Source organism: Leucoraja erinacea, chromosome 37, assembly GCF_028641065.1.
Source record: "Leucoraja erinacea ecotype New England chromosome 37, Leri_hhj_1, whole genome shotgun sequence".
NCBI classification, from domain to species: domain Eukaryota; kingdom Metazoa; phylum Chordata; class Chondrichthyes; order Rajiformes; family Rajidae; genus Leucoraja; species Leucoraja erinaceus.
This window is the reverse complement of record NC_073413.1, coordinates 6,710,896-6,728,933: the sequence shown is the minus strand read 5'-3', so window position 1 is coordinate 6,728,933 and position 18,038 is coordinate 6,710,896. Positions and strand designations below refer to the sequence as shown.

The following is an 18,038-nucleotide window of genomic DNA, read 5'->3' as shown; positions in this document are numbered from 1 at the left end:
AGTTTCCCTCTCCCCTGACTCTCAGTCTGAAGAAGAGTCTCGACCTGAAACATCACCCATTCCTTCTCTCCGGAGATGCTGCCTGTCCCGCTGAGTTACTCCAGCATTTTGTGTCTATAAGGTCATAAGGAATAGGAGTAGAATTAGGCCATTTGGCCCATCAAGTCTACTCTGCCAGAATATGCTGAGAAATACAAGAAGCCAATGAAATAATTGAAGATTCGTAGTTTACTAATGTAAAAGTCCAATTAAATTTGTAAAGCTGTGAGTGGTCATGAGGTCATAAGTGATAGGAGCAGAATTAGACCATTCGGCCCATCAAGTCTTGCTATTGAGGGAGTGCAGCGTAGGTTTACAAGGTTAATTCCCGGGATGGCGGGACTGTCATATGCTGAGAGAATGGAGCAGCTGGGCTTGTACACTCTGGAGCTTAGAAGGATGAGAGGGAATCTCATTGAAACATATAAGATTGTTAAGGGCTTGGACGCGCTAGAGGCAGGAAACATGTTTCCGATGCTGGGGGAGTTCAGAACCAGGGGCCACAGTTTAAGAATAAGGGGTAAGCCATTTAGAACGGAGACGAGGAAACACTTTTTCTCACAGAGAGTGGTGAGTCTGTGGAACTCTCTGCCTCAGAGGGCGGTGGAGGCCGGTTCTCTGGATGCTTTCAAAAGAGAGTTAGATAGGGGTCTTAAAAAATATTGGAGTCAGGGGAGTCCTCAGCCATGGGGAGAAGGCAGGAAAGGGGGCCATTTAGAACGGGACGAGGAAACATTTTTCTCACAGAGATTGGCGAGTCTGTGGCGGTGCCTCAGAGGGCGGTGGAGGCCGGTTCTCTGGAGACTTTCAAAAGAGAGCTAGATAGGGCTCTTAAAAATATTGGAGTCAGGGGATATGGGGAGAAGGCAGGAACGGGGTACTGATTGAATGGCGGTGCTGGCTCGAAGGGCCGAATGGCCTCCTCCTGCACCTGTTGTCTATTTTCTACTCCGCCATTCAATCATGGCTGATCTATCTCTCCCTCCTAACCCCATTCTCCTGCCTTCTCCCCATAACCCCTGACACCCGTACTAATCAATACTCTAGCCATCTCTGCCTTCACAATATCCACTGACTTGGCCCCCCCCCCATCTTGTGTACCTTCGTTGGTTTGCAGTAGGGTGACGGTGGAGTCCAGGGGAAGGCTGTCCTGCCGGTTCTCCAGACGCCCTCGATCGAGCTTGGCCTCGCCGCTGAGCGTCGCTGTACCGTCTTTCATGGTGAAGCTGGAGGAGAGAAGGAGGAGAAAATCCTTGAGCAGCGAGGCCTTACGCCACACAGCAAGTGGATGCAGCCCAGACCATCGCACAAACCAACCTCCCCTTCCACCGACCGAGTCTTTGACCCCAAACCTCGCCCGTTCCTTCTCTCCACAGATGCTGCCTGGCCCGCTGAGTTACTCCAGCATTTTGCGTCTATCTTCGGTGCATCTGCAGTTCCTTCCTGCACAGCAACTGCAGATGCTGGTTTACAAAACAAAAAGGCACAAAGTGCTGGAGTAACATATGTACACGTGATTGCATGTTATACCAAATGTGTGTGTGGCTGTATGCACACGTGCATGAATGATTGCATGCGTGACGGTATGCACCGGTGCATGAATGATCATGAGTGCTGCGGTGCATGCGTTGCTGCATGTTACCTGCTGAGGGGGTGCCCGGCTTTGCCCGTGGCCTGCGCCGCTCCACCAGCCGCGCCAGCGTAGATGATCTTCAGCATGGTCCAGATCTGTGCCACCTGGTAGCGTCGCAGCTCCCGTGCAGCGCCGGCATTGCGGTCGCAGAGCTCGGGCAGCGGCACGCCGCTCAGGCAGTACCGCCGGGCCGTCTGCGAGAACCAGTCCATGGAGGCGGTTCCGGGCTGCGTCTCGAACACGCTGAGCGCGCTGGAGACGTTGGCGAAGTGCTCGGCGGGGTCAGCCCGCCGTACGAAGAAGAACGGGTAGCGGCGGTCGTGGCCGAAGGGCTTGCGGGCTCCCTCGGCCGCGCACAGGCTCTCCTTCACCGCAAACGCCACGTCCCCCCTCAGCCCCACCGACAGACCCTCGGGCACGGCCTGGCTCGCTGGGCGGCGCGCATCCCTGAAGCTGTGGTGGAAGAGCGTGCCGTCCTTGGAGCCCGACAGCAGGTAGTGCGGCTCGTGGGCGTGGCGCCAGGCGATGCCCGTGGTGACGTCGCGGTGCTCCTCGAACATGGCGAAGGGCACGTACGGCCGCCGCACGTCCCACACGTACACGTTGTGGTCCACCATCATGGAGCAGGTGGCGATGTGGTACCGCCGGTCCGGGCGCCACAGCACCCGCGCCACCGAGGCGATGGTCTGCACGCAGTGCATCTCCCGCGCCTTGTAGCCCGTCAGCTCCCACACCTTCACCATCTTGTCCCGGCCCCCTGTCACCAGGCATCCTCTACGGAGAGAGACGTCAACGTCAACATCAACATCACCCGCGGACAGACAGCATCGCACAGTGCCCCCCCCACAACACAACACAACACACCCCCCCCCCCCACTCACCCCAACACAACACTCCCCCAACACCTCCCCCCCCCTCACTCCCCCAACACAACACCTCCCACCACCCCCCCACTCCCCAACACCCACCCCCTCACTCCCCACCAACACAACACACACTCACTCCCCACCAACCAACACTCCCCCCCCCCTCACCCCCAACACACAAACCCCCCCCTCACTCCCCACCAACACAACACTCCCCAAACACCCCCCCCTCACTCCCCACCCACACCACTCCCCCTACAACACCCCCCCTCACTCACCCCACCACACACACTCCCCAACACCACCCCCCTCACTCCCCACCACACAACACTCCCCCCCTCACTCCCCAACACCCCCCCTCACTCCCCCACCCCCCCCTCACTCCCCAACAACCCCCCCCCACCCCAACACCCCCCGTCACTCCCCACCAACACAACACTCCCCAACATCCCCCCCCCTCACTCCCCACCAACACAACACTCCCCAACACCCCCCCCCGCTCACTCCCCACCCACACAACACTCCCCAACACCCCCCCCCCCCCCCACTCCCCACCAACACAACCCCCAACACCCCCCCCCTCACACTCCCCACCAACACAACACTCCCCAACACAACACCCCCCCCCCTCACTCCCCACCCACACAACACTCCCCAACTACCCTCTCACTCCCAGAGTGCTGGAGTAACACAGCGGGTCAGGCAGCATCTGTGGAGCATAGACACACACAGAGTGCTGGAGTAACTCAGCCGCTGAGGCAGCATCGCTGGAGAAAAAGGATGCGTGATGTTTCGGGTCGGGACCCCGCTTCAGACTCAATCTAACACTCTTGGAGTTGCTGCCTCACAGCGCCAGAGACCCAGGTTCAATCCTGACTAGTGGCGAATGGGCTCCTGTCAATTATGAACCAGTGCACAGATATGAACACACACACACACACACACAGACTCGTGCGTACATGTTCAGTTGCGCACTGTCGCATGTGAAGGCCCGTGTACACGCCTGGGCCGCCGCCCCAAGCACCCATCAGCGCCCGCCCGCCCACCAATCAGCCAACCCACCGGTCATCAGGGTGCCAGTCGCAGGAGAAGACGGGCCCGTTGTGAGCGGTGAACATCCTCTCGCACCGATCCGGCCGCCGCATGTCCCACAGCTGCACGTTGCCGTTCTCAAAGGTGGCGGCGAAGGTGAAGAAATCGCGGGCGCTGAAGTGGACATCACGCACGCTCTCCGACTGACCTGCAAAGGGCAACGTGCATCACAGTGAGGGGGATGTGGCGCTGGTTGGCAACGTACGTTCCACCAGCAGAATTACCCCATTCGGCCCATCAAGTCTACTCCGCCATTCTATCACGGCTGACCTATCTCCCCCGCTCAACCCTGCCTTCTCCCCACAACCCCTGACAGACACCCTTACCAACGGCACGGTGGCGCAGAGGTAGAGTTGCGGCCTCACAGCGCCAGAGGCCCAGGTTCGATCACGACTACGGGGTGCTGTCTGTACGGAGTTTTACGCTATCCCCGTGACCTGTGTGGGTTTTCTCCGAGATCTTCAGTTTCCTCCCACACTCCAAAGACATACGGGTAACTTGTAGGTAAATTGGCTTGGAAAATAAGGGTAAAATTGTCCCGAGTGTGTGTAGATTAATTAGTAGGACTGGATGTTACTGTCCCTATGATGTTTCACTACAATTGACATTCTTGGGGGTGACCACTAGGTGATTTTGCTACCAATCAGACACATCTTCAGTTGTGTACCTCAAGGTCACTGGGTGTTTCGGCCTTTTATCACAAGACACCCTCAGTCGAGGCAGGGTGATCAGCCCTGGCTGTGTGTCTTATGGTTAGCCTAAAGATGGTCACGTGGCAGCCCAGACAACATCTTTTCTCTTCAGCCAGTGACTGCTCCATTCGCCTTTGGGTCTGCGCTGTATCTTTGTGCCTTCCCTCACAGTGGGAACCATTGTGGGGGGGATGTTGTTATGTTTTACTAGACCAAGTGCAGACCCGTTGGGTCTGCTCCCCCAACGCAGCCATTCCCTACCCGTAGCCCCCACGGGAGACGTTGTCCTCCAACTCAAGCCCGTTCCCGCAGTCGGCAGTGCGGCTGTTTTTAAATGGCGTCTTAGAGGCGAGAGGCGGGCGCCAGCAGCCGTTATGGTCGCTGGCCAGCAGGAGGCGACAAAATGTGTGAGTGGGGGGGGGGGGGGGGGGGGGAGAAGGATTTTATTAAAAATGTGTACATAAACATGACGAAATTTAATGAGGAGTGGATACTTGTAATGAAAAGTGAAATCTCTACCGAAATGGAAAAAATGTCGGCGTTTCTGGGTTTGGTGTTGGCGTAGCAACGAATCAAAGGCTGGCAACCACAAGTCAGGCAGACACACAACCAGCCAGCCAGCCAGCAGCCACAGAGTTTTAATATTATATAGATGTTAAATTTCTTTCAAATGTTATGTCGTATTCTTATTACTGCTGCTGTCCTTTTATCGGTGCTCCATTGAGAGCATACTAACATACTGTGTATGCGTGTGGTACACCAGCTGCACAGCGGCTCAGAGGAAAGCGCTCCAGAGGGCCATTGACAACGCCCAGAGGATTGTCGGCTGCCCTCTCCCTACCTTGAAGCCAGTCCCGCTGCACAAAAAAAAAATTATAAAGACATTCCAGCCCTGCACTCCCTGTTTGAACTGTTGCCGCAGCACGGTACAGATCTAAAGGACAGGTTCCTGTCTAAAAAACATTTACCCCGACTGCTATAAAAGCACTAAAAGCCGAGGAACGCAGGGGCAGCCGTAAGGGACGAACTCGAAAGGACAGGAATGGGGGTTGGGTGTACTGCTTTGGCGTGGACTGATTTGTTGTTTATCTTTATTATATATAGTATAGATATAGAAATAGACTGTTAAATTTCTGGTCATGTTACAATGTTATGTCGTATTCTATTCTATTGTGCTGCAATGTGCTGCAATGGCAACTTGAATTTCACTGCACCAGTTGGTGTATGTGACAATAAATGACCCTTATGAGCCTTTATCTGTAAACTAAACCAGCGTGGCGCAGAGGAGGGGAGGTTCCGTCCTGCAGGTTACCTGAGAAGGTGCAGACGGATTCTTTCTTCCGCAGGTCAAAGCATTTCATGGAGCCATCCTGGGATCCGCTGAGCAGGATGTAGAGCTCTAGTGGGTGGAAGCACACCTTGTTGACGGTGCGTTTGTGCTCCATGAAGAGCTGGTCCTGCTTGTTGCGCGAGGGCCTGGCCAGGTTCCAGGTGACCACGGCTCCGTTGGTGGCGGCGGTGGCCAGGAGGTTCTCCTCCATCTGGTGCCAGGCCACGTCGGCGCAGCTGAGGTTGAGCGAGGGCTTGCGGCCCACCCGCAGGTTGGCGCGCTCCGACAGGCGCTCCTCCTCCACGCTGTAGATCTTGAAGATGTTGCGGCCGGCCACCGCCACCTGCCCGCCGTCCCTGGACACGCTGATGGCGTTGGCCGGCGCGTCCAGGTTGCACCACATGGTCCTGCTGCTGACCGCCGTGCCGCCCAGAGCCGTGGGCATCCGTGCCATGGCTGCTCGCCCTCTGTGTCTCTGCGGACCCTTGGTGGGGGTGGGGAATAGCTCGCGGGGGGGGTCTTAGCTGATCCTCAGTGTGGGGACAATGTGGGGGGGGGGGGGGGTTCTGCTGACCCTTGGTGAGGGTCGGGACTTGGTGGGGAATGAGTGGGGAATGGGGGGTGGGGGGGTTTGGATCTTTGCTGACCTTTGCTGGACCTTTGAGTGGGGAGGTGTGTGGCAGGAGGGGGGGGGGGGGGGGACGTGTGGGTGGGGAAGTGATTCACTGACCCTCGGTGGTGGGGGGGGGGGGGGGTGGGGAGGGGTGAGGAATGGGGGGGGGGGGGTCTTTACTGACTCGTTGGGGGGGGGGGGGGTAGGAATCACAGCTGACCCTTGGTAGGGTGGGGGGGGGAGGGATAAACTCTGTTGACCCTTGGCGAGGTTCAGTGATGGGGTGGGGTGGGGTGGGAGGGGGGGTCTCACCAGCCAAGCACCTCCCACCCTCAGTCAGGCCCCGATGAGCAGAGTCAACGGGTATCAAGCATCAAGTAAAGGTTCCAAGATCACAGCATCTGGAGAAGAGAATTAGCACAGAGTCATCGTCACACACAGCATGGAAACAGGCCCTTCGGCCCATCACATCTATGCCGTTCAAGATGCCTCATCTAAGTTAGTTCCCTTAAGCCATAGTCACACAGTGTGGAAAGAGGCCCTTCGGCCCAACTGACCCATGCCTCGTGTAAGTCCCATTTAGACGGGGCATGTTGCCTGACCCGCTGAGTTACTCCAGCTTTTAATGTCTATCCTCCGGCAGGACATACTAAAAAAGACACAAAGTGCTGGAGCAACTCGGCGCGTCAAGCAGCATCTCTGGAGAACATGGATAGGCAAAATTGGGATAGCATAGAACTGGTGTTAGCAGTGATCAGTTGTGTATTATTCCTTTTATTTATTTATTTATTTGAAAATATTTTTATTAAAAGCATATACATATAAGAGCCAAAACACGATTTGCTTACCAGTTACATATATACAAAGCTTCTATTTTTTATAAAATTTTAAATAACATTTTTGGTTATATTTTTCAATCAACCATTCAAAGATAGTGGAATCACTGAAGATGGAGCTGGGATGTTCTTACAAACATTTCTGCGGCAGAGTTGCTGCCTCGCATAGCCAGAGATCGGATTTGACGCTAATTACAGTTGCTGTCTGTGTGGAGTTTGCACGTTCTCCCTGTGACCGCGTTGGTTTTCTCCGGGTGCTCGGGCTTCCACCCACAACCCAAAGACGGGCAGGTTTGTGGGTTAATTGGCTTTGTGAATTGCCATTGGTGTGTAGGATAGTGCTAGTATGGTCGCTGGTGGGCCGAAGGGCCTGTTTCCGCACCGAGTCTCCAGACTAAATTCACGGACAGATTTCAGCTCAAGTTGGACCTGAGCATCGAGTCAAAAACGTTGCTACCGCTGCTGACTGAATAACCAAGTCCTAAACCTAAATATGGAAACGTGAAATGAAACACTTAAGTAATAAGACAAAAATAGACAAGGATTCCGGCTGCTGCTCTCAGCACAGTAGCCTCCAAACCCAAAGCAATCCATTCTTCATAGATAGACACAACATGCTCAGTGAGACAGGACAGCATCTCTGGAGAGAAGGAATAGGTGACTTTTCAGGTCGAAACCCTTCTTCAGACATTCTTAATAAAGCAGACTTTCTTCATAAAGGGTGCTTTCAAGAGAAAACTGTCAGAGCAACACCAGAGAAGACACCCAGCAACTGGTGATGTCCATGAATCAAGTCAAGTCAAGTTTATTTGTCACATACACATACGAGATGTGTAGTGAAATGAAAGCGGCAATTGCCACTTTCATTTCACTGCACATCTCGTATGTGTATGTGACAAATAAACTTGACTTGACTTGACTTGACTCGCACACTTCAAGCAGTCATTGCATGCAAAGGATATGTAACAAAATACTAAACATGACTATTTTAATTTACATGACATTGCTGTGTCCCAAACATTATGGTGCCCTGAAATGGGGGGGGGACTATGTGTAAACACTGCTGTAATTTCTACATGGTGAAACCAAAATGTATAAACATAGAAACATAGAAATTAGGTGCAGGAGTAGGCCATTCGGCCCTTCGAGCCTGGGGGCTGATCTCCAACTCAGTATGTACCTGCCTTCTCTCCATACCCCCTGATCCCCTTAGCCACAAGGGCTCTAACTCCCTCTTAAATATAAATGGGCCTCAACTACCCTCTGTGGCAGAAGTTCCCAGAATTCAACTCTCTGCGTGAAAAAGGCCTAAACATGGCCTTTATTAAAATCTGACAATGTGCACTTTAACCACGTGTGATTTTTTCTATTACAATTCTCAAATTATGGAGTACAGAGGCAAATAAATAAATGATGGGTCTTTGTCCCAAACATTATGGAGGGTACATTCAAGTCAAACTCAAAGTGGTCTCTAAACCAATCCTCGTCATTGTTCACAATTAATTATCCTAGCGCCCCTAAACTCAAGTCATGTCTGCTGGGTCCACTATGATCTTTGAGGTTTGTGTGGGAAGAAACTGCAGATGCTGGTTTAAACCGAAGATGGACACACAAAACGCTGGAGTAAACTCAGCGGGACAGGCAGCATCTCTGGAGAGAACGAGACCCGGTCCCACAATGAGGGTGAGATTACCTTGGAAGGAGGCTCCCTGCCTCCCTCCGTCGGTTCTTGCCTGTGCCGATCAGCAGAGAGGGGAGGGAGCCAAGCGTGGGCTCTCCAACAGCCTCAAGATCAGCATTCTACCAGAACCGGGGGCTCAGATCTGGAAACAATGGCAAAATTGTTGCTTTTCTCGCCCACCTCTCAGTTTCGCTGCACTCTGATACACCGCTGGGCGGAACAAAGGCAACCCCCCCCACACACACACAAGTCACCCATAATGAAATAACACCGGTGAATATTTATCTAATGAATGGATAAATAAATGAAATACCTTCAGATTCGGAAGAGCCCAATGTCGCTCGGTTGTTTTTTGCATCCTCCCCTCGTTCGGGCTGGTTTTTAATTAATTGTGTGCAGAGATAACGGGGAGGTTGCAGGTTGAAGTCGGTGTCATGATCCCACGCCTCTCCCCTCTCCCTCCCTCTCTCTTGCTGCAGTAAGTGCATGGGTCTGACACACTCCTGCGCTGCTCCTGCTGAGATCCAGACCCACTGCAGCCTCACAGCTCACAGCTGACTCCAGTCGTCAACAAGCGGGCGGGCCTGGCCAGGGAAGAAGACTACAGTATGTAGGACGATGTTGCTCCCAGTCTAAGACAGGGACATCTACTGGCCGGGGAGGTCTGACAATCCCAATTTATCTTGGATTTGTTTCAGCTCTGGAGTATTGTGTGCAGTTTTGGTCCCCTAATTTGAGGAAGTTACATTCTTCATTAAGGGAGTGCAGCATAGGTTTACAAGGTTAATTCCCGGGATGGCGGGACTGTCATATGGTGAGAGAATGGAGCAGCTGGGCTTGTACACTTTGGAGTTTAGAAGGATGAGAGGTCATCTTATTGAAACATATAAGATTGTTAAGGGCTTGGACACGCTAGAAGCAGGAAACATTTCCCCAATGTTGGGGGAGTCCAGAACCAAGGGCCACACACAGTATAAGAATAAGGAGTAAGCCATTTAGAACGGAGACGAGGAAACACTTTTTCTCACAGAGAGTGGCGAGTCTGTGGAATTCTCTGCCTCAAGAGGGCGGTGGAGGCCGGTTCTCTGGGTGCTTTCAAGAGAGAGCTAGATAGGGGTCTTAAAGATAGCGGAGTCAGGGGATATGGGGAGAAGGCAGGAACGGGGTACTGATTGGGGATGATCACATTGAATGGCGGTGCTGGCACGAAGGGCAGAATGGCCTCCTCCTGCACCTATTGTCTATTGTCATTTGTCCCAGATAGAACAATGACATTCTTGCTGCAGCACAACAGAATATATAACCATGATAAATAATAACAAAAACTCAGAAAAAAAGAACAAACATTAAAAGTGCAATAATAATAATAATAATAATAGTCTATTGTAGTTCAGAGCTTGTGGAACTCTCTGCCACAGAGGGTAGTTGAGGCCAGTTCATTGGCTATATTTAAGAGGGAGTTAGATGTGGCCCTTGTGGCTAAGGGGATCAGGGGGTATGGAGAGAAGGCAGGTACGGAATACTGAGTTGGATGATCAGCCATGATCATATTGAATGGCGGTGCAGGCTCGAAGGGCCGAATGGCCTACTCCTGCACCTAATTTCTATGTTTCTATGTTTCTATGTTGTGAGGTTGTGGTGTTTAATAGCCTGATGGCTGAAGGGAAGAGGCCGTTCCTGAACCTGGTTTAAATTGACGATAGACACAAAATGATGGAGTAACTAAAATCCATTGATCAAATGTCTTTAATACCCTATTGAATACCAGGGCGTGCATGACTAGTATCTGGCACAGTGGGAAGCAGTCACAACTAGCCAAGCATTCCACTTGGATGCCCTTCGTCTTTCTCTGGCCATTCATTGTCCATTTGGTCGTGAGAGAGATATCTGTCGCTGTGGCTGGATCATGTTCACCAGACGCTTCCCCCTTCTGGCCAGAATCCCAGCATATGTCCCGCTCTCCGAAATTAGGATCCTCGAGGAATTGTTTGGGAAGCAGGCGGCTCCAGCTCCAGCTCCAGCTCCTGGCAGACGTGCTGCGTGTGAAGCAGTGGGAATAAAGTCGTCCCGTTAACCATTTGTCCACCAAGACAGCAGTCCCAGGCCCGGCTCACTGATGGACCCCTGCGAAGAGACGGAACGCAGACAGCAAAATAATAAGTGGGTTACTGTAGATCAGTGACACTCGTACTATGAGTCATGCTTTTGTAATGAGTCAGGCCCATTAGCTTTTCAGTCATCGCTCCTTGCCTGGCTCCCTTCGAACTAGAGGAACATGCAAGTGTCAAGTCTTATTTGCTATGTAGTTAGTAAAGTCTTTGGATCTTTATCACGGTGTAAGGCTCCAGTTATTACACGGACATCGCTCATCAGTTACGCGAGCATTGCCTGACCTGGCTTACATTAGGTACACCAAGGCGATCGAGAGAGTGCAAAAGATGCATGTCTGAAGAAGGGTCTCGACCCGCAACGCCACCCATTCCTTCTCTCCAGAGATGCTGCCTGTCCCGCTGAGTTACTCCAGCATTTTGTGCCTACCTTCGTGCAAAAGATGCCAACGGATGCGTAAAATGCTCTGGGAAAATTTCACAGCAGTGGAGTGTAATGTGACCTTCCCTTTAAATGTCCGTGATGGGTTGCAACACGTGTAGATGTTACTTTATTTTACATATGACACCATCTTGGGAGATCAGTTAATGTGAAACTTTCAGTTGTTTTGAGGAAGTACAGAGGACTGATCTCTGGTGCTCCAGCCAATCTTCACCTCTGATGCAACATTATCATGGACAGCATGCATACAATCACGAGGCAGGGGAGCAAAGAACCAGAGAGGTGAGAGGGGAAAGATTTAAAAGGAACCTATGGGCGGCATGGTGGTGCAGCGGTAGAGTTGCTGCCTTCCAGCGCCAGAGACCCAGGTTCGATCCTGACTACGGGTGCTGTCTGTATGGAGTTTGTGCGTTCTCCCCGTGACCAGCGTGGGTTTTCTCCGGGAGCTCTGGTTTCCTTCCACTCTCCAAAGCCATACAAGGTTTGCAGGTTAATTGGCTTCTGCATATTACAAATTGCCCCTGGTGTGTGTAGCATAGTGTTAGCGTGCGGGGATCGCTGGCCGGCACGAACGCGGTGGGCCGAAGGGCCTGTTTCTGTGCTGTATCTCTAAACTCGAAACTAATCTAAACGATGGGGCAACCTTTTTAACACAGAGGGTGGTGAGTAAATGTAACGAGGTGCCAGCACATTGGTTAAGGCAAGTACGATAACAACTTTAAAAGATATTTGAACAGGGTCATGGATAGGAAAGGATTGGAGGGCCATAGAGCAGGCAGAAGCAAATGGGGTGTCTTGGTCAATATTGATGAGTTGCGCCAAAGGGCCTGGATCAGTCCTGTATCACTGATTAAACACATCCATTAGCCGATTATGGGACGTTGTTATGCTCTGTACCCTTCTTAAAACAGTGACTACACTTTTTAAAAGTACAGTAGTACTCAATGTGTAGGAAAGAACTGCAGATGCTGGTTTACACTGAAGATCGACACCATACTTTCAAGAGAGAGCTAGATAGGGCTCCTAAAGATAGCGGAGTCAGGGGATATGGGGAGAAGGCAGGAACGGGGTACTGATTGGGGATGATCAGCCGTGATCACATTGAATGGCGGTGCTGGCTCGAAGGGCAGAATGGCCTCCTCCTGCACCTATTGTCTATTGTCAGATCCTTCTTTCGATTCAATCTCCAGTCTGCATTTTGGGCGTATGCAGAGGTTCTGAAAGTTGCTATGTCTGCCTCTTCCACTCAGGGGAGAGGGAGGCGGAGGAAGTGAAAGGGGAGAGAGAGGTGGCGTAATGGTACCGTCAGTGTGTAGGGAGCCTCCTTTCTCTGTGCTTCCTCTGGCGTGGTGGCTGAGCTCTCCGCCGTGCTGGGCCCGGTGGGGGAGGTGTCGACGAAGGTCTCGTCCACCACTCTCAGGCGGACGTCCTCGCCGATGTCCATGTACAGGTCGTGCGTGCCCTCGTCAGTCTCGTACTCCCACACCCACACCTGCTCCGTCTCGTCGCTGCCGGCTCGGTCAAGGAAACAAGCGGCCGGTTTACGGTAAGCAGTGGGGAAAAAAAAAAGATGATCCATTGGGGACTCAATGGGATATTTAAGTTTGAAATAAGTTTGTAGGTGCCCTTTAGGTGGCCACTCTTTGCATACCTTGTGTGGGTAAAATAAAGAAAGTCACTGACACGTCACATGTGATAATAAAGCTCGTCAGCTTCATTCATTCATTCATTCAATAGAGGAGGATGGGGAGGGGGGGGGAGAGAGGAAGTTCCTCATCTGTAAGACTATCTCCAACAAGGACCCTTCATCTGCCACAGGTGGACTGCTGGGCATGAGATTAGTTTAGTTTAGATAGTGTGGAAACAGGCCCTTCAGCCCACACCGATCAGCGATCCCCGCCCACTACACGTTCTAGGGGTGCAATTTTTATAAAGACATTTTATACCAAGCCAATTAATCTCAAGAGCTGCTGCCTTACAGCACCAGAAACCCAGGTTCGTTCCTGAGCACGGGTGCCGTCTGTACGGAGGTTGTACTTTCTCCCCGTGACCTGCGTGGGTTTTCTCCGGGATCTCCAATTTCCTCCCACACTCCCGAGGAGGTACAGGTTTGTGGAATAATTGACTTGGCAAAATTGTAAATTGTCCCTAGTGTGTGTAGGGTAACGCTAGTGTACGGGGTGATCGCTGGTCGGCGCGGACTCGGTGGCCGAAGGGCCTGTTTCCACGTTGTATCTCTAAACTAAACTAAAGTTAGGGCACATCTCGAGAGTACATGGATATACGCGATTTCGGGTCAGGACTCTCCTTCAGACTTTGAAGTCTGCAGAGGCTGAACAAGGGTCTCTCCTGATAATCTTTCCTGAATCTCCCAATTGATTTATTAATTTCATTCGCCCTTTTTCCCCTTTAGAGGCCATTCCATCCAGATTTTGGAAGGAGTAGAACAGGTATGTGCGGCCCGGTTCATTACCAGGTTGAGGCGACCAAGTGACCAGGTCTTTGCACCTCGTTCTCAGTGCGTGGACCATCATTCATTGAAGGATACAACTTGGCCGGCTGCTGCAGAGATTCGGGAGGGATCAGGATGTCGTCAAAATATCCCAGGGTCACTGTGAGGAAGAAAGGGAACACTGAGTTAGTGGGTTACATTCTACACAGACTGTACACTGCAAGGGCCAGGAGGCGAGCGGGCAAGATCATCTCTGACCCTCTGTGGCCATTGCTTCAGCAGCTCCCTCCAAGAGCTTTGGGGCAACAGTTCCCCTAGCACCTCAGCAGTTAATTATTCGGTCTTACTATGCATGGAGCTGCAGAAAAAGTAAACCATTCAGCCCCGAATATGGTTCTATACAGCGTCGTAGAGCTCTACAATACAGAAACAGGCCCTTCAGCCCAACCCATCCATGTTGACCATGATCGGCAACCTACGGCCCCCGGGCCGAATGCGGCCCGTAACCCAAAATCATCCGGCCCTCTGGCCGTACCGCATCCCGCGCAAAGCCGCCGGCACGTCCGCACACCTTCTGTGAACTCGTTAAAGAAAGAACTGCGGATGCTGGAAAAATCGACGGTAGACAAAAATGCTGGAGAAACTCAGCAGGTGAGACATGCAAGGATTGCACGAGGCTGCCTCACCCGCTGAGTTTCTCCAGCATTTTTGTCTACCTACTGAGAACACCTGATCTGATGCCTGCCATCCGGGGCGGGATCCATGTGTACACGTGATAGATGTGGCCCGCCATCCGCTCACAGACATGCGTCCTGGCCCCTATGCAGAACAAGGTTGCCCACCCCTGATCTACACTAATCCCATTTGCCCATATTTGTCACATATCCCCCTGTTCCTTTCCTGAATACCCACCCAAAAGCCCTTGACCCAACATTATTTCTATCTCTATTGCCACCTCTGGCAACTCGCTTCCTGCAACCACCCAGCCTGTGTGTGAAAAACATGTCCCTCAGATCCCCTTTAAATTTCACTCCAATCACCTTAAATCCTTGCCTTCTACCCCACCCTGCGATAAAGCACTCGATCTACCCTTTCTATGCCACTTAGAGTCTTATATTATGTCACCGTGCAGCCTCTCATGCTCCAGTGAGACCAAACGCAGCCTCTTTCGAAAGTTACCACTTCCTTCCTGTTGTGTGGTGACCAGAGCTATACACAACACTCCTAGTACAGTCTAACAAATGTTTTAAACAGATGCAACACGACGTCTTAATGCACCTTTGCAAAGTGTTTTCTACATTGCCCTATCCACCTGCGTCGCCATTTTGAGGGAAGCATCAAATTGTGCCCCAAGTCTCTCTGTATATCATCTCTCCCTAGGATCATATGCTGTGCATATCCTGGCAGCATCTTACGTCCCAAAAATTAATCTCAACAAGGAACTGCAGCAATAAACACAAAATGCTGGAATAACTCAGCAAGTCTGCACGGTGGCACAGCAGTAGAGTTGCTGCCTTACATCGCCAGAGACCCCGCTTCAATCCTGACTGCAGGTGCTATCTGTACTGGTACAGAGAATCGTACAGTGCTTGTCTGAGGAAACAGATGAGCTCCAGGTATCTTCTTTGACAATAGACAATAGGTGCAGGAGTAGGCCATTTGGCCCTTCGAGCCAGCACCGCCATTCAATGTGATCATGGCTGATCATCCCCAATCAGTACCCCGTTCCTGCCGTCTTCCCATATCCCCTGACTCCGCTATTTCTAAGAGCCCTATCTAGCTCTCTCTTGAAAGCATCCAGAGAACCTGCCTCCACCGCCCTCTGAGGCAGAGAATTCCACAGACTCACCACTCCCTGTGAGAAAAAGTGTTTCCTCGTCTCTGTTCTAATATGTTAGAACGGAGACGAGGAAACACTTTTCCACCTAGTCCATATTAAAGGACATGGTGGCAAACTGAAAGAGCATACCATTGTTATCACAAACTTTAGCAGAAAAAGTGCAGAGAATAGCAGACTAAAGAAGAGAATCTGAGTGGAAACCATGGATGAAGCGCGGGTTCCATTACAAGATACAAGATACATTTATTTGTCACATGTGTCAGCTGATACAATGAAATGTGTGGTCACCATACAAATAAAAAAAAGAACACAACACACGATAGAGTCCAACATAAAACATCCCCAAACAGCTGAATCAAAGTTTCCCACTGTGAGGGAAGGCACCAAAGTCAGTCATCTTCCTCTGATGTTCTTGATGTTCACTCGTGGTGGATGCAGGCCAGATCTCAAACAATGAAATAAGCCTGACTTTCTGCTCAATTGCAAAGCAGAGCCTCATGCTCCAAGCATCAGCCCCGAACAGGGATGGGTTTAGTGCAAGGGCCACCTTGGCAGAAGAAGCACCCGCCACTCATCCTCGGAGGCTACACTGTGACCTGCACAGTTTTTTTTTTTTGTTTTTTTTTATTAGAAGCAATTGTACAAGGATAAAACTCTCAGCATCTACAATTATTGTACAGCTTCATTTTTAACCTTATTTAAAAAATAAACAAAAAAAAAAAAGAAAAAAAAAAAAAGAAAAAAAAAGGGAAAGCAAGAAAAGAAGAAAAGAAAAAATGAAGAGATAAAATAGAACAAGACCCCTAGGCTAGAAAGAGAAATAAGAAAAGATGGAGATATACCTTGCCCCCCACCCCCAAACAGAAGCAGGAAGTCACTCACCGCACACTCCATCCTGGCTGCAGCCTTTAATTTTGCCGGTAACAATTTCATCCAGAAAGGGACGGAATACCATGTAGCGAAAATGCACTGTTTGAGGAGGAAGACATAAACATTGAGGGAAAGGCTAACCCTGCACTGAAGCAGCAGTCGGGCACATAGCACATACATGTTTGGGGACCTTATACACCACAGCAGGTAAAGACATTGCACGGAAATGACAGGTAGACAGAAATGCTGGAGAAACTCAGTGGGTGAGGCAGCATTTACGGAGCGAAGGAAATAGGCAACGTTTCGGGTCATAGAAACATAGAAAATAGGTGCAGGAGTAGGCCATTCGGCCCTTCGAGCCTGCACCGCCATTCAATATGATCATTGCTGATCATCCAACTCAGTATCCTGTACCTGCCTTCTCTCCATACACCCTGATCCCTTTAGCCACAAGGGCCACATCTAACTCCCTCTTAAATATAGCCAATGAACTGTGGCCTCAACTACCTTCTGCGGCAGAGAATTCCAGAGATTCACCACTCTCTGTGTGAAAAATGTTTTCCTCATCTCGGTCCTAAAAGATTTCCCCCTTATCCTTAAACTGTGACCCCTTGTCCTGGAAGGTCGAGACCCTTCTTCAGATTCCCGTCAATCGTGACCACGGGTGTATCTGTACGGGGTTTGTACGTTCTCCCTGTAATCGCGTGGGTTTTCTCCGGATGCTCCGGTTTCCTCCCACACTCCAAAGACGTGTGGATTTGTAGGTTAATTGGCTGTGTCTGCTGTGTCTTTTCCCTTCAGGCTCCCGACCCGAAACGTTGCCCTGTCCTTCTCTCCAGAGATGCTGCCTCACCCGCTGAGTTACTCCAGCATTTTGTGTCTACCAGGGATGGGAGGGGTATGTATTATGTGCAGCCAGATAAGAGTTGGTCTCGGTATCATATTCAGCACAGACTCTGTGGTCCGAAGGGTCTATATAACAGGATTGGTGAGAGTCACTGCTCGCAGAGATATTGCTTAGGACCCAGTGCCTAACCTTTAGTGTGAGAGGCGCCATCTCCAGGGAAAATGTAGGAGTCTTCCAGTTTGGTGATGTCGTACAGACAGACGCACAGGCCGACATTATACACCACCTGCAGAGAGAGCAATGATCATCCAAGGGCTTCGATTCTCAATTAAGCTCGCGGTCACTCAATTAATCTGGAGAAAACCCACGCGATTACAGGGAGAATGTACAAACCGTGTAAAGATAACACTACTCAACACTGTACCTCGGTGATTGCCAATCACCCCCCCCCCCCCCCCCGGACATTCCTCCCACCAGGAAACAAAAATTCTATGACTGTATGCACGTAAATAGATTTATTTTTTGCTCATATTCTATGTCGCTCTTCTAGGGAGATGCTAACTGCATTTCGTTGTCTCTGTACTGTACACTGCACAATGACAATAAAAGTTGAATCTGAATCTGAATCTGATACTTTGGCCCATCGAGCCTACTCCACCATTCAATCATGGCTGATCTATCTCTCCTAACCCCACTG

General features: G+C 51.0%; 2 protein-coding genes across 5 annotated transcripts in view; both read right to left on the bottom strand.

The window, feature by feature from the left end:
- The window catches only part of LOC129713853 (GATOR complex protein WDR24-like), an 11,207-nt gene extending 5,003 nt beyond the window's left edge, over nucleotides 1-6,204 (bottom strand). For both annotated transcript variants that reach the window (XM_055663195.1, XM_055663194.1), the window contains exons 1-4: nucleotides 5,635-6,204; nucleotides 3,601-3,778; nucleotides 1,682-2,446; nucleotides 1,141-1,265 (exon numbers count right to left, since the gene is read on the bottom strand). In XM_055663195.1, coding sequence (XP_055519170.1) covers nucleotides 1,141-1,265; nucleotides 1,682-2,446; nucleotides 3,601-3,778; nucleotides 5,635-6,106 — 1,540 coding nt within the window. In that variant the 5' untranslated portion in view covers nucleotides 6,107-6,204. The remainder of the gene's footprint in view (nucleotides 1-1,140; nucleotides 1,266-1,681; nucleotides 2,447-3,600; nucleotides 3,779-5,634) is intronic.
- Nucleotides 6,205-10,510: 4,306 nt separating this feature from the next.
- Nucleotides 10,511-18,038, bottom strand: part of polr3h (polymerase (RNA) III (DNA directed) polypeptide H) — a 12,151-nt gene continuing 4,623 nt past the window's right edge. For all 3 annotated transcript variants that reach the window (XM_055663209.1, XM_055663206.1, XM_055663207.1), the window contains exons 3-7: nucleotides 17,531-17,627; nucleotides 16,507-16,593; nucleotides 13,881-13,944; nucleotides 12,636-12,840; nucleotides 10,511-10,906 (exon numbers count right to left, since the gene is read on the bottom strand). In XM_055663209.1, the coding sequence (XP_055519184.1) occupies nucleotides 10,853-10,906; nucleotides 12,636-12,840; nucleotides 13,881-13,944; nucleotides 16,507-16,593; nucleotides 17,531-17,627 (507 nt within the window). In that variant the 3' untranslated portion in view covers nucleotides 10,511-10,852. The remainder of the gene's footprint in view (nucleotides 10,907-12,635; nucleotides 12,841-13,880; nucleotides 13,945-16,506; nucleotides 16,594-17,530; nucleotides 17,628-18,038) is intronic.